This window comes from Haliotis rubra, unplaced genomic scaffold, assembly GCF_003918875.1.
Source record: "Haliotis rubra isolate DU_JTF1 unplaced genomic scaffold, ASM391887v1 Scf444, whole genome shotgun sequence".
NCBI lineage: Eukaryota > Metazoa > Mollusca > Gastropoda > Lepetellida > Haliotidae > Haliotis > Haliotis rubra.
Window position 1 is genome coordinate 899,763 of NW_025767129.1, and position 11,640 is coordinate 911,402.

General features: G+C 46.6%; 2 protein-coding genes across 2 annotated transcripts; both read right to left on the bottom strand.

Moving 5' to 3' along the window:
• Positions 1-331: 331 nt before the first annotated feature.
• LOC124289604 lies at positions 332-2,894 on the bottom strand. The gene has a single exon (XM_046726196.1). It carries the CDS (start codon positions 2,553-2,555, stop codon positions 1,107-1,109), a length of 1,449 nt encoding a protein of 482 aa, XP_046582152.1. The 5' UTR covers positions 2,556-2,894; the 3' UTR covers positions 332-1,106.
• A 39-nt stretch (positions 2,895-2,933) lies between these two features.
• Positions 2,934-5,485, bottom strand: LOC124289595 (putative ankyrin repeat protein RF_0381). Its single transcript, XM_046726179.1, has 2 exons — positions 5,292-5,485; positions 2,934-3,637 (listed from the first exon to the last, which is right to left on the bottom strand). The coding sequence occupies exon 2, from the start codon at positions 3,504-3,506 to the stop codon at positions 2,934-2,936; it is 573 nt and encodes a 190-aa protein (XP_046582135.1). The 5' UTR covers positions 3,507-3,637; positions 5,292-5,485.
• Positions 5,486-11,640: the final 6,155 nt, after the last annotated feature.

Sequence of the window (11,640 nt, forward strand, 5' to 3'; positions counted from 1 at the left end):
ATGTAATATTCTACATTTCTGTGTAATTTTATAACTGTAGGTAGATCCAGTGACGCGCGAACGATGTTCGACTTGTCAGATCTTATGGAAATGTGCGTCAGAAAATAAAACTTTGGCATCCAGGGGATTAACTGGTTGTAGTTTTCAAACCGACTAAGTATTTGCACTTGAAGTTATACCCTCGGATAGGAAATTTAACTTTCTATATTTCTGTGTAACGTTTGTAGCTGTAGGTCGATCCAGTGACACGCGAGTACCTTCACTTTTTAAAAAATTTTAAAATGTGCGTCAGAAACAAATCTCGGCATTCAGGGTTCTAGTGTTATATCCTCGCGTACGGTGTTTTCGAGCCCCTAAGACAAACAATGACAATCATGAGAAATGCTTTGGGATATATCAATAATAGTTATCTTACTTTGAATTACATTTATTGTGCTGTTAAATTTGTTAGCTAAGGAGATGCGTCGTTTGTTTGCAGCAGAACATACCTCGAAGTTCGAAGTGACCTAGTTGATCGCCATGTTTTTGTGACGTCACCTCTTTTCGAGCCCCTCAATATTGTTGACGTATTCAACACAGTGTCAGCCAGCGCGGGGTGATCTCAAAACTTGAAGCGGTCTTATGAATTCACAGTCATCCAAAATGTTCCAAACGAGTATAAGTCTTTAAATTTCCGCTATAATGATTAATGTAGCATATATGCACAATATAGCACAGTGACTCGATCGTGAATATGATTTCACTGTTAGTTCTGGCAAATTGTCGTCTCACTGCCGTAAGCGTACATGCATTGTTATGACACGATGAGTTATGGGAACTAGGCATTAAATATTAAAACTTATGTACAGTTGTCACTTCAGTCGACAAACAGGCTCTATTCCTCTGAATTTTCCGAATGACACGGACACCAGAATTCAGCTGTTGATCTCACAACGCGCACCTGCGTACAGTATTTGAGATGTACCCAGTGATCACAACTCGGGTGCGTACACTGAGCCCACTTTGTGAATACAAGCGAGACACAATTTTGCAGTTCTTTCGGTTGAAACAATTTGCAAACACAACACACTTCGTCATCACCCTCATTGTCCGTGTCTGTACCGCTGTCACTTGCGACAACCTCTCGTACATGAGACAATCCAGACGTGCTTGGTTTGGCAGAGAGAGTTGAACGAACTTGTGATACTTTTTTTCTTCTGTGCAGACTGTTGCTTCCTCTTCTTGACTGGCTGTTTCTGAGTGTGTTCTTGAATTTTGAACACTGTATTTTCTTCTGTGATGGCTTTACCACTGACGATAGAGCTGAGGACTTTCCGCTTCAGTGTTGGTGCAGACTTGATTTTGTGCAGAGCGTCTTCCTTCTGTCTAAAAAGTGAGTCGTCGGCTTCGCGGTTTTCCTCGGATGTAATAAAAACTGTAGAAGGTCTCAAGGCTTCCGCAGACACGACAGAATCGTCAAATGGAAATATTCCACATTTCTCAAACGAGGACATCAAGTTTCTTGGAGAAAGAGCCGACGTGTATGCTTTACAAGCAACAGCACACATAGCGTTCTTATCTATGTTGGTGGTGACTTGTTCTCTCATATACGTGTGCTTCATGGAATTGTAGATCCTTTCTAGTGGCCCGAAACAACCAACGTCAAGTGGTTGTAAAACATGAGAAGTGTGAGCTGGCAGTACCATCAAAACAATGTTCCGAGATATGGCCCAGTCAATGATGGGGAGAGAAACATGAGAGCGGTGCCCGTCGTAAAGAAGGAGAATCGGCTGTGACGGATCTGACCTCTGAGCGTATTTCAGGAAGTGATCATTCAAATAAGTGGAAAATATTTCCATATTTGACCACCCTGAATCACTAGTTGTGGCATTTGTACCTGGGGTACATTCAGATAGAATATCCGAACGCAGACGCTGTCCCTTAAATACGAAGTAAGGAGGGATTTGTTGTCCGAGAGCGTTCCCACAACCAATTAAAGTTGTTGTTGATGATCTTGGTGTAGTAACCGCGACACATCGATATTCAGAAGAAGATACCACTTTAGGAGGAGTATGGTTCTCAATCAACCCTTTTTCGTCAACATTATAGATGAATTGCGGCTTGTCAAATAAATCGTACTTCTCTAGCACGGCCCGAAGTTCGACGAAATATTTGGAAACTGCTTCCTGCGACGTCGCCTTTGCTCTGAAAACTTCGAGAGGGCGTGGCTTGTCCAGCATGAGAGAAGGCCATCGCTTCATAAATCCATAATACCAATGGAGAGAAAAGGGATCATCTTTATTTCGTTTTCCCAGTTGAACAGCATACTGAGATGCCAGTGTAGTGACCTCCACCCTGGTGTATCCGTACCCCACACTACTCATGAACTTTAGATGTTCAACAAGTCTAGACTCCTCTTCTAAACTAAGAATTGGTTCAGTCCCTGACTTAAGTGTTTCTGGATGGATCCTACCCCTAGCACGATCTCTGAGAGTCGTCTCAGGTACAGAAAACTTCCTAGCTGCAGTTTTGACAGGCATATTGTCTTCCACAACGGCTAAATATGCCCTGGTCATAGCCTCTGGGTCATAAACCCTATACGACGAGGGTCTTGAATTCTGCAATACACCGAAAAATTGGTTACAACACTTATAAGACGGCCCCTACTAGCGATCGCGATGCAAGTTAAAAATAGCCAGCCACATGATGTAAGTCATGTGATCCTGGCCGGAAGTTTACATTCTGCAGACGGCATAACTTCGAAGTGATGTCAAATGTTTTCAGTGCAAGAAATGCAGCTTTAAACTTTAAAAAAATATGCAGTAGGCAAAATAGTGACTTTTTGTCATGGGTTTACGTTTTTTTATCTAACTTACCACCTGCAGCTTCACACGCCACATGATTACGTCCTAGACAGCCTGACAACTTGTAACCTGCGTTCCGCTTTGAAGTGGCTACCTGGATGACGTCATCAAATAAATCCGCACGTGTATATTGGCGGCTCGAAATGAGGTGACGCTCGAAAAGAGGTAACGTGGGGATACGTCCACCAGTGACACATCAGCACCTCGACTCACAAGGAGCTCCACCATATCCCTCTGTCCCCTCCATGCTGCCTCCATCACCTGTGTCATGCTCCATCCTCCTCTACTGTTGATGTCCACCCCGTCCAGGGACAGGACAAACTCCACTGTCTCCCTGTCTCCTCCCTCACAGGCGTAGTGAAGGATGTTGTTACCGCCATCGTCCACCAGTGACACATCAGCACCTCGACTCACAAGGAACTCCACCACATCCCTGTGTCCCCTCCGTGCTGCCACCATCACCTGTGCCCTGCTCCTCCATTCTCCTCTACTGTTGATGTCCACCCCGTCCAGGGACAGGACAAACTCCACTGTCTCCCTGTCTCCTCCCTCACAAGCGTAGTGAAGGATGTTGTTACCGCCATCGTCCACCAGTGACACATCAGCACCTCGCCTCGCAAGGAGCTCCACCATATCCCTGTGTCCCCTCAGTGCTGCCGCCATCACCGGTCTTCTGCTCCTCACTCCTCTACTGTTGACGTCGGCGTGACCCGCTGACAGGATCCGCTTCACAGCCTCCAGGTCACCGTCCCTGCTGGCGTAGTAGAGGTCGCGGTCTGCTTGTGATGGAGTAGCTGTAACACAAAGTAAACTGTGTACACATTGGGACATCTGTGTTGTACATTGTTTAGATGCATGGACATAGATGCATTTAAACAATTCCACGGAGACTTTGGTGAAGGACGACAACTGGTTAATGTAATAAAGAATTGTTTGTTTAAATAAGTCTTTCTATCAATAATATTCTGTGTATGGCTGGACAGTGTTCAAGTTTTGTGGACATATAAGCATATTACATTGGTTTACTGCGTGTGTTTTATGACGGAGTCTGATCCTGACAGCCCAGTGACTGAAATCATGAGCATCAACTGATACTGATGAGCTGGCTACCACCTGCTGTGTTCTCCCACCTACCGTCTGTCTATCAGCTTGTTACTAGGGTAAGGAGCTGGCTACCACCTGCTGTGTTCTCCCACCTACCGTCTGTCTATCAGCTTGTTACTAGGGTAAGGAGCTGGCTACCACCTGCTGTGTTCTCCCACCTACCGTCTGTCTATCAGCTTGTTACTAGGGTCAGGAGCTGGCTACCACCTGCTGTGTTCTCCCACCTACCGTCTGTCTATCAGCTTGTTACTAGGGTTAGGAGCTGGCTACCACCTGCTGTGTTCTCCCACCTACCGTCTATCTATCAGCTTGTTACTAGGGTCAGGAGCTGGCTACCACCTGCTGTGTTCTCCCACTTACCGTCTATCTATCAGCTTGTTACTAGGGTCAGGAGCTGGCTACCACCTGCTGTGTTCTCCCACCTACCGTCTGTCTATCAGCTTGTTACTAGGGTAGGGGTTAGCTACCACCTGCTGTGTTTTCCCACCTACCGTCTGTCTATCAGCTTGTTACTAGCGTCAGGAGCTGGCTACCACCTGCTGTGTTCTCCCACTTACCGTCTGTCTATCAGCTTATTACTAAGGTAAGGAGTTGGCTATCACCTGCTGTGTTCTCCCACTTACCGTCTGTCTATCAGCTTGTTACTAGGGTAGGGGTTAGCTACCACCTGCTGTGTTTTCCCACCTACCGTCTGTCTATCAGCTTGTTACTAGCGTCAGGAGCTGGCTACCACCTGCTGTGTTCTCCCACTTACCGTCTGTCTATCAGCTTATTACTAAGGTAAGGAGTTGGCTATCACCTGCTGTGTTCTCCCACTTACCGTCTGTCTATCAGCTTGTTACTAGGGTAGGGGTTAGCTACCACCTGCTGTGTTTTCCCACCTACCGTCTGTCTATCAGCTTGTTACTAGGGTAGGGGTTAGCTACCACCTACTGTGTTCTCCCACCTACCGTCTATCTATCAGCTTGTTACTAGGGTAGGAGTTAGCTACCACCTGCTGTGTTCTCCCACCTACCGTCTGTCTATCAGCTTGTTACTAGGGTAAGGAGCTGGCTACCACCTGCTGTGTTCTCCCACCTACCGTCTGTCTATCAGTTTGTTACTAGGGTAAGGAGCTGGCTACTACCTGCTGTGTTCTCCCACTTACCGTCTGTCTATCAGCTTATTACTAAGGTAAGGAGTTGGCTATCACCTGCTGTGTTCTCCCACTTACCGTCTGTCTATCAGCTTATTACTAAGGTAAGGAGTTGGCTATCACCTGCTGTGTTCTCCCACTTACCGTCTGTCTATCAGCTTGTTACTAGGGTAGGGGTTAGCTACCACCTGCTGTGTTTTCCCACTTACCGTCTGTCTATCAGCTTGTTACTAGCGTCAGGAGCCGGCTACCACCTGCTGTGTTGTCCCACCTACCGTCTGTCTATCAGCTTGTTACTAGGGTAAGGAGCTGGCTACCACCTGCTGTGTTCTCCCACCTACCGTCTGTCTATCAGCTTGTTACTAGGGTAAGGAGCTGGCTACCACCTGCTGTGTTCTCCCACCTACCGTCTGTCTATCAGCTTATTTCTAAGGTAAGGAGCTGGCTACCACCTGCTGTGTTCTCCCACCTACCGTCTGTCTATCAGGTTGTTACTAGGGTAAGGAGCTGGCTACCACCTGCTGTGTTCTCCCACCAACCGTCTGTCTATCAGCTTGTTACTAGGGTCAGGAGCTGGCAACCACCTGCTGTGTTCTCCCACCTACCGTCTATCTGTCAGTTTGTTACTAGGGTAGGGGTTAGTTACCACCTGCTCTGTTCTCCCACCTACCGTCTGTCTATCAGGTTGTTACTAGTGTAGGGGTTAGCTACCACCTACTGTGTTCTCCTACCTACCGTCTATCTGTCAGCTTGTTACTAGTGTAGGGGTTAGCTACCACCTGCTGTGTTCTCCCACCTACCGTCTATCTCTCAGCTTGTTACTAGGGTAGGAGTTAGCTACCACCTACTGTGTTCTCCCACCTACCGTCTATCTCTCAGCTTGTTACTAGGGTAGGAGTTAGCTACCACCTACTGTGTTCTCCTACCTACCGTCTATCTGTCAGCTTGTTACTAGTGTAGGGGTTAGCTACCACCTGCTGTGTTCTCCCACCTACCGTCTATCTCTCAGCTTGTTACTAGGGTAGGAGTTAGCTACCACCTACTGTGTTCTCCTACCTACCGTCTGTCTATCAGGTTGTTACTAGTGTAGGGGTTAGCTACCACCTACTGTGTTCTCCTACCTACCGTCTATCTGTCAGCTTGTTACTAGTGTAGGGGTTAGCTACCACCTGCTGTGTTCTCCCACCTACCGTCTATCTCTCAGCTTGTTACTAGGGTAGGAGTTAGCTACCACCTACTGTGTTCTCCCACCTACCGTCTATCTCTCAGCTTGTTACTAGGGTAGGAGTTAGCTACCACCTACTGTGTTCTCCCACCTACCGTCTATCTCTCAGCTTGTTACTAGTGTAGGGGTTAGCTACCACCTACTGTGTTCTCCTACCTACCGTCTATCTGTCAGCTTGTTACTAGTGTAGGGGTTAGCTACCACCTGCTGTGTTCTCCCACCTACCGTCTATCTCTCAGCTTGTTACTAGGGTAGGAGTTAGCTACCACCTACTGTGTTCTCCAACCTACCGTCTATCTCCCAGGTTGTTACTAGGGTAGGAGTTAGCTACCACCTACTGTGTTCTCCCACCTACCGTGTGTAAAAGAAGTTGGTTTGGCCACTGGGAGCAGATGGTCCGTCTCGCTCCCACCCTGACTGGGATCAGTGGAGTCTGAAACAGAGAATAGCCTGTTTAGTAAACTATATAGAGGACAATAGCCTGTTTAGTAAACTATATAGAGCTCATTAGCATTACAAATACTGGCTACAAAGAAATGTAGGTCACTGAACAAATTTGATGCCACTTAGAATGTTCTTTGTTGAGTTAGAATTAAAGTATGCACATTTATCATAGCACTATATAGACACTATATATTAAGGAGATCTAACACCGGCTGTGTTTCCCCACTTACCGTGTATATCAGACGAGTGTGTGGTCGCCTGGGACAGTTGACCCGTCGCACTTCCACCATGATTCCGACCAGTCCAGGCTGAAACAGGGCATGGACATTAAATATGATGCTAAAATATCACTGATTTCCAATGTTTGAACTAAATACCGACTTGAAGTCAATATGCCTACCAGGGGCACTTAGCTTTGTATCCTGGATAATCTTTCAATACAACACAAGAAAAAAACACTTTCAGAATCCTATTCCTAAAGTTTATAGCTCAACGTAATAAGCTGTACAGTACATGGTCTTTGTTCTTACTTACCCAGATACACTGTCTCTTTTTGCTGCTATGTGGATTTTGTTGATTGGAGTTTGAAGTTGTTTAGTAACATAAGTTACAACTCACGAAACAGCTGATCTACAATACTGTCCAGTACTGGAGATGTGTTGTGGTTGTATTGGAAGAGCAGATCTTCAATACAGTACAGTACTGGAGATGTGTTGTGGTTGTATTTGAAGAGCAGATCTTCAATACAGTACAATACCGGATATGTGTAGTGGTTGTATTGGAAGAGCAGATCTTCAATACAGTACAGTACTGGAGATGTCTAGTGGTTGTATTGGAAGAGCAGATCTTCAATACAGTACAGTACTGGAGATGTACAGAAGTCGTTGTATTGGAACAGGAGGAATTACATCATCTACCTAACCACTATCTGGGATGATTAGTATTTTAGTTTCATTGTATGAATTGTTGGTAGGACGAAAAGGAAACGACCACGTGTCCTGGGCAGAATGTTTTTCGTTTAGTCTGTAGGGTTATAGTGTTTCTGGGGTACATAACAGTTTTCACGAAAGGTTTGGTAAATTGCTAAATTCAAACTTAGACGTACTATTATAGGCATGAGATTATGGTCTTTATTACAATAAGAGATATACAATTAACATTATTAATGACAGGGGATTAAGGGGGCAGAAGATACAAATTGGGAGAGTTTAGATATTTAAGATATGAAGTGAGTGGTAACGTTGTAAGGTGGGAGGTAAGGTAGAAAGTCAGTAATGTAGGTAATGAACATGAAAGTAGGTCGCTGGAGCTGATGAGTGCATAGGGGGGAATGACTCATAGCTTAGATAGAGGAAAAAGCAACTATACTATCAAGATGGGGTGACCTGGCCGGGGACCTGGCCACCAGTTCCTAGTATTCTACGAGCCATATATGGTTAGGGGAGAGAGACCCTGAGTTTCCTGGAATCCACCTCACGGTCGTACAAAAATGGTAGTGGAGGTACGAAATAGAGGTGGGGGAGAGTAATAGATAGTCAGATTATGGGTTATTGACCAATAGAAAAAAAGGAAAAGGTGTTGGCTGTGACGTAGGAACCCAGGTTTAAGCGGGAGCAAAGATCAGAAACGGCAGTCTGGTGCGGGCCTGCTCTTGCTGTTGGTCACTAGGAACCGTCTGAGAAATTATCTTGAAGCACCAGCATTTTGGCTTAAGACTGAAGCTTTGCGGCTGAAGTCTTATAGAGTGACCATAGAGTAGGTTGACCAGCAACACAGTTTCAATAAAAACTATTGAACGAAGATCATCGTCTTGTGTTTGCTGGACGGACTACGGTAAAGTTCCAAGGGCCCCCGGGTACTGACACTGTACCTCTCGCACATCCCTTATCGTCAGGACCGAAGTACGGGGGTATACCGTAGTTCAGGTAATCGACACACCATCCCAGGTACGGGATACCGACAGGATACCATCTACCTGCCAGGTAAAATACCTTGGAAAGGTGGCTGGAGACGCGGGTAACCTGTAGCAGTGGTTAAAGGTGAAAGTGCTGTGCAGCGGTTGCAAGCACGGAAAATTGCGATTGAATTAGCAGAGCGACGTTTGGCTGCTTAATAATTTGAGAGGTTGAAAGTGCAGCCGATGCACGCAAGGCCATTGGCATGAGCAGAGAGACGTTTGGCTGCTTAAAATATTGAGAAGCTGAAAGTGCTGTGCAGCGGTTGCAAGCACTGAAATTTTTATGAGCAGAGCGACGTTTGGCTGCTTAAAAAAATTGAGAGGCTGAAAGTGCAGTGCAGCAGGTGCAGGCACGGCAGTTTTAATAAGCAGAGTGACGTTTGGCTGCTTAAGATATTGAGTGGCTGAAAGTGCAGTGTAGCGAGGGCACGCACGGCAATTTGTAATAAGTAGAATAAAGCTGGGCTACTTAAAATATTGAGAGTCTGAAAGTACAGTGCAGCGAAGGTACGCACGACAAATTGAATTAGCAGAGCGACGTTTGGCTGCTTAATAATTTGAGAGGTTGAAAGTGCAGCCGATGCACGCAAGGCCATTGGCATAAGCAGAGCGACGTTTGGCTGCTTGATAATTGGAGAGGTTGAAAGTGCAGTGCAGCGGGTGCATGCACACGGCAATTTACAATAAGTAGAGTAAAGCTGGGCTGCTTATTTACGAAGCGAGGCTGAAAACGTGCAGCGGTTGCACGAGCAAAAACATTGCACTAGTGAGGTTGAGTGCAAACGACGACTTTGAGATCGGCCGAGGAAGGGCTACGCCACCAACGCCAGCTGATCGAGAGAGAGAGGGTTGCAGGTACAGAGGAAGGCAGGAGGACAACACCAGATCGACGGAACCATAGGTGGGACGATCCGTACAGAACAGTGAGCCACCAGGGAAACAACAGGCTGAACTCTTATGTGACATTGATCCGATAGGAAAGTGACAAACAGTGGTGTGTGACATTTAGACTGACTTGTAGTGCACATTCCACAGGATCGGATCTGCTTTAGGTAAGCCAATTATTATTATCGATGGTAAACACTTTGTAAAAGAGCGAGATCCTTGAGATAATCATGCCTGTAACACCCAGCAATAGCGGGAATCCAATCTCTTTACGCCCTGTCAATCAGCAGTGTTTATCTCCTGTAGCTACATCCTCCAGCTGGTCTGCATTATTTGCTTCCCCACTCCCAAGTAGTAAGACCGTCCCGTCTGACCAAGAGAGCCCTTCTACTATGGTTGATACCACGCCAATCATGTCCGCCAGCGTTACAACCACAACATCCAGTAACCAGAGTACTAGTTGCCCCCCACTTCCAGTTGAATGGTCACCGTTCTCTTCCCCAATAACAGGCCCCCAATTATTACATGCTGATATCTTCAGTACGCCCGTCACTCATACAGCAGCAGTGGTTCAAGGCTGCCCCGCCCCACCCACGTATCAATCCAGTGTGGCCACGCCAAATGGCACCAATGCACAGTCCGTCCCGTCAGTGAACCCGGCTCATTCATTCACCAGAGCTGTCTCATTATCTGCAGTGCCAATGAGCCATTTTGACGGTAAGGACCCCCTCGCCGCAGAGGGTTGGTTAAAAAGATTTGAACGTTATTCTAAAGTACATGGCTATACAGATGAGGAAAAGAAAGAACTCTTCCCATTATATCTGTCCTCACAGGCGTCACACTGGTTTGACGGGACCTTGGCTAAGGATCAGTGTTCCTGGCCAACCTTAAAGAAAACCTTCTTGCAGCGTTATGCCCCAAATTCCATTGTTATGTTAAAAAGGGCTAATGACCTCATAGATAGGAAACAAAAACTGTCTGAACCATTCGCTGACTTTTTACAGGCGGTCAGACGTCAAGCGGCCTTAATCGGCCGAAACAATGATGATTTCGTCAGGGATCTCGTTCTTAGAAATGCATGCCAAGATGTAAAACGTTTTGTACTTACTAGGCCACACACTACCCTGTCCGAGGTTATACAGAGTGCAGAAATTGCAGATGCTACTGGGTCCCCTGAGGACGAATCTAAAGTAATGCAAGCCATTCATGTATTGAGCGAACAGGTGGATGAACTAACAACTCATGCTAGGCAACCTACACAACCAGTAAACGTTGTTGATTTAGGGCGGTACTTACACACTCCGACACAGCAAAACACACACATGCTCCAGGAGCCACCGACTTCAAATCCACAGCCGACCATGTACAATCCACAGTTCATGCCTACACACACATCGCAAGTACCCTATCGCCCCCAGAACAACAACAACAACACGGGGAGACATCCAAATAGTCGTAATGTCCGTTTTGCCCCACAAGAAAACTATACCGATAGACCGGGGAATTCTTATGGCCCTCGATATACAGTACAGGACAGACGCCCGTTCACGTGTAAGGGTTGTGGTATGCTCCACTCCCATCCCCGCGAATGTAGAGCCAGGCTGATCACTTGTTATCGGTGCCATCAACAAGGTCATATAGCTCGATGGTGTCAGAACCCCCAACCGTCCGCATGACTACAAATAGACGGGGGGGGCTCCCACAACCAGAATCCTCAGTACTACAACCAGGAGGAAGTCCCATTAACAAACCATTCACCAAGAGATTTAGGCAGTCCGCCATACCCAGGAGCAATCAGTTCTCCCAACCCCCCACCAAACACTAACCCCCCGGTCACGGTTTCAACAAGTGTAGATTGCCCACCGACCCCAGATTCCTCTCCCCTCTCCCCTTCCCCACCAACAGACCTAGCACCCAGCCACCGAACCTCGGGGCAAACCATTCCGAAGACACTAAGCACCCCTCCTCTGCGAATGGAACCTAGTCAGAACTACACTACTGCTAACATTACTATAGCTGGGTCAGAGGTCAACCATGTTACTGAACC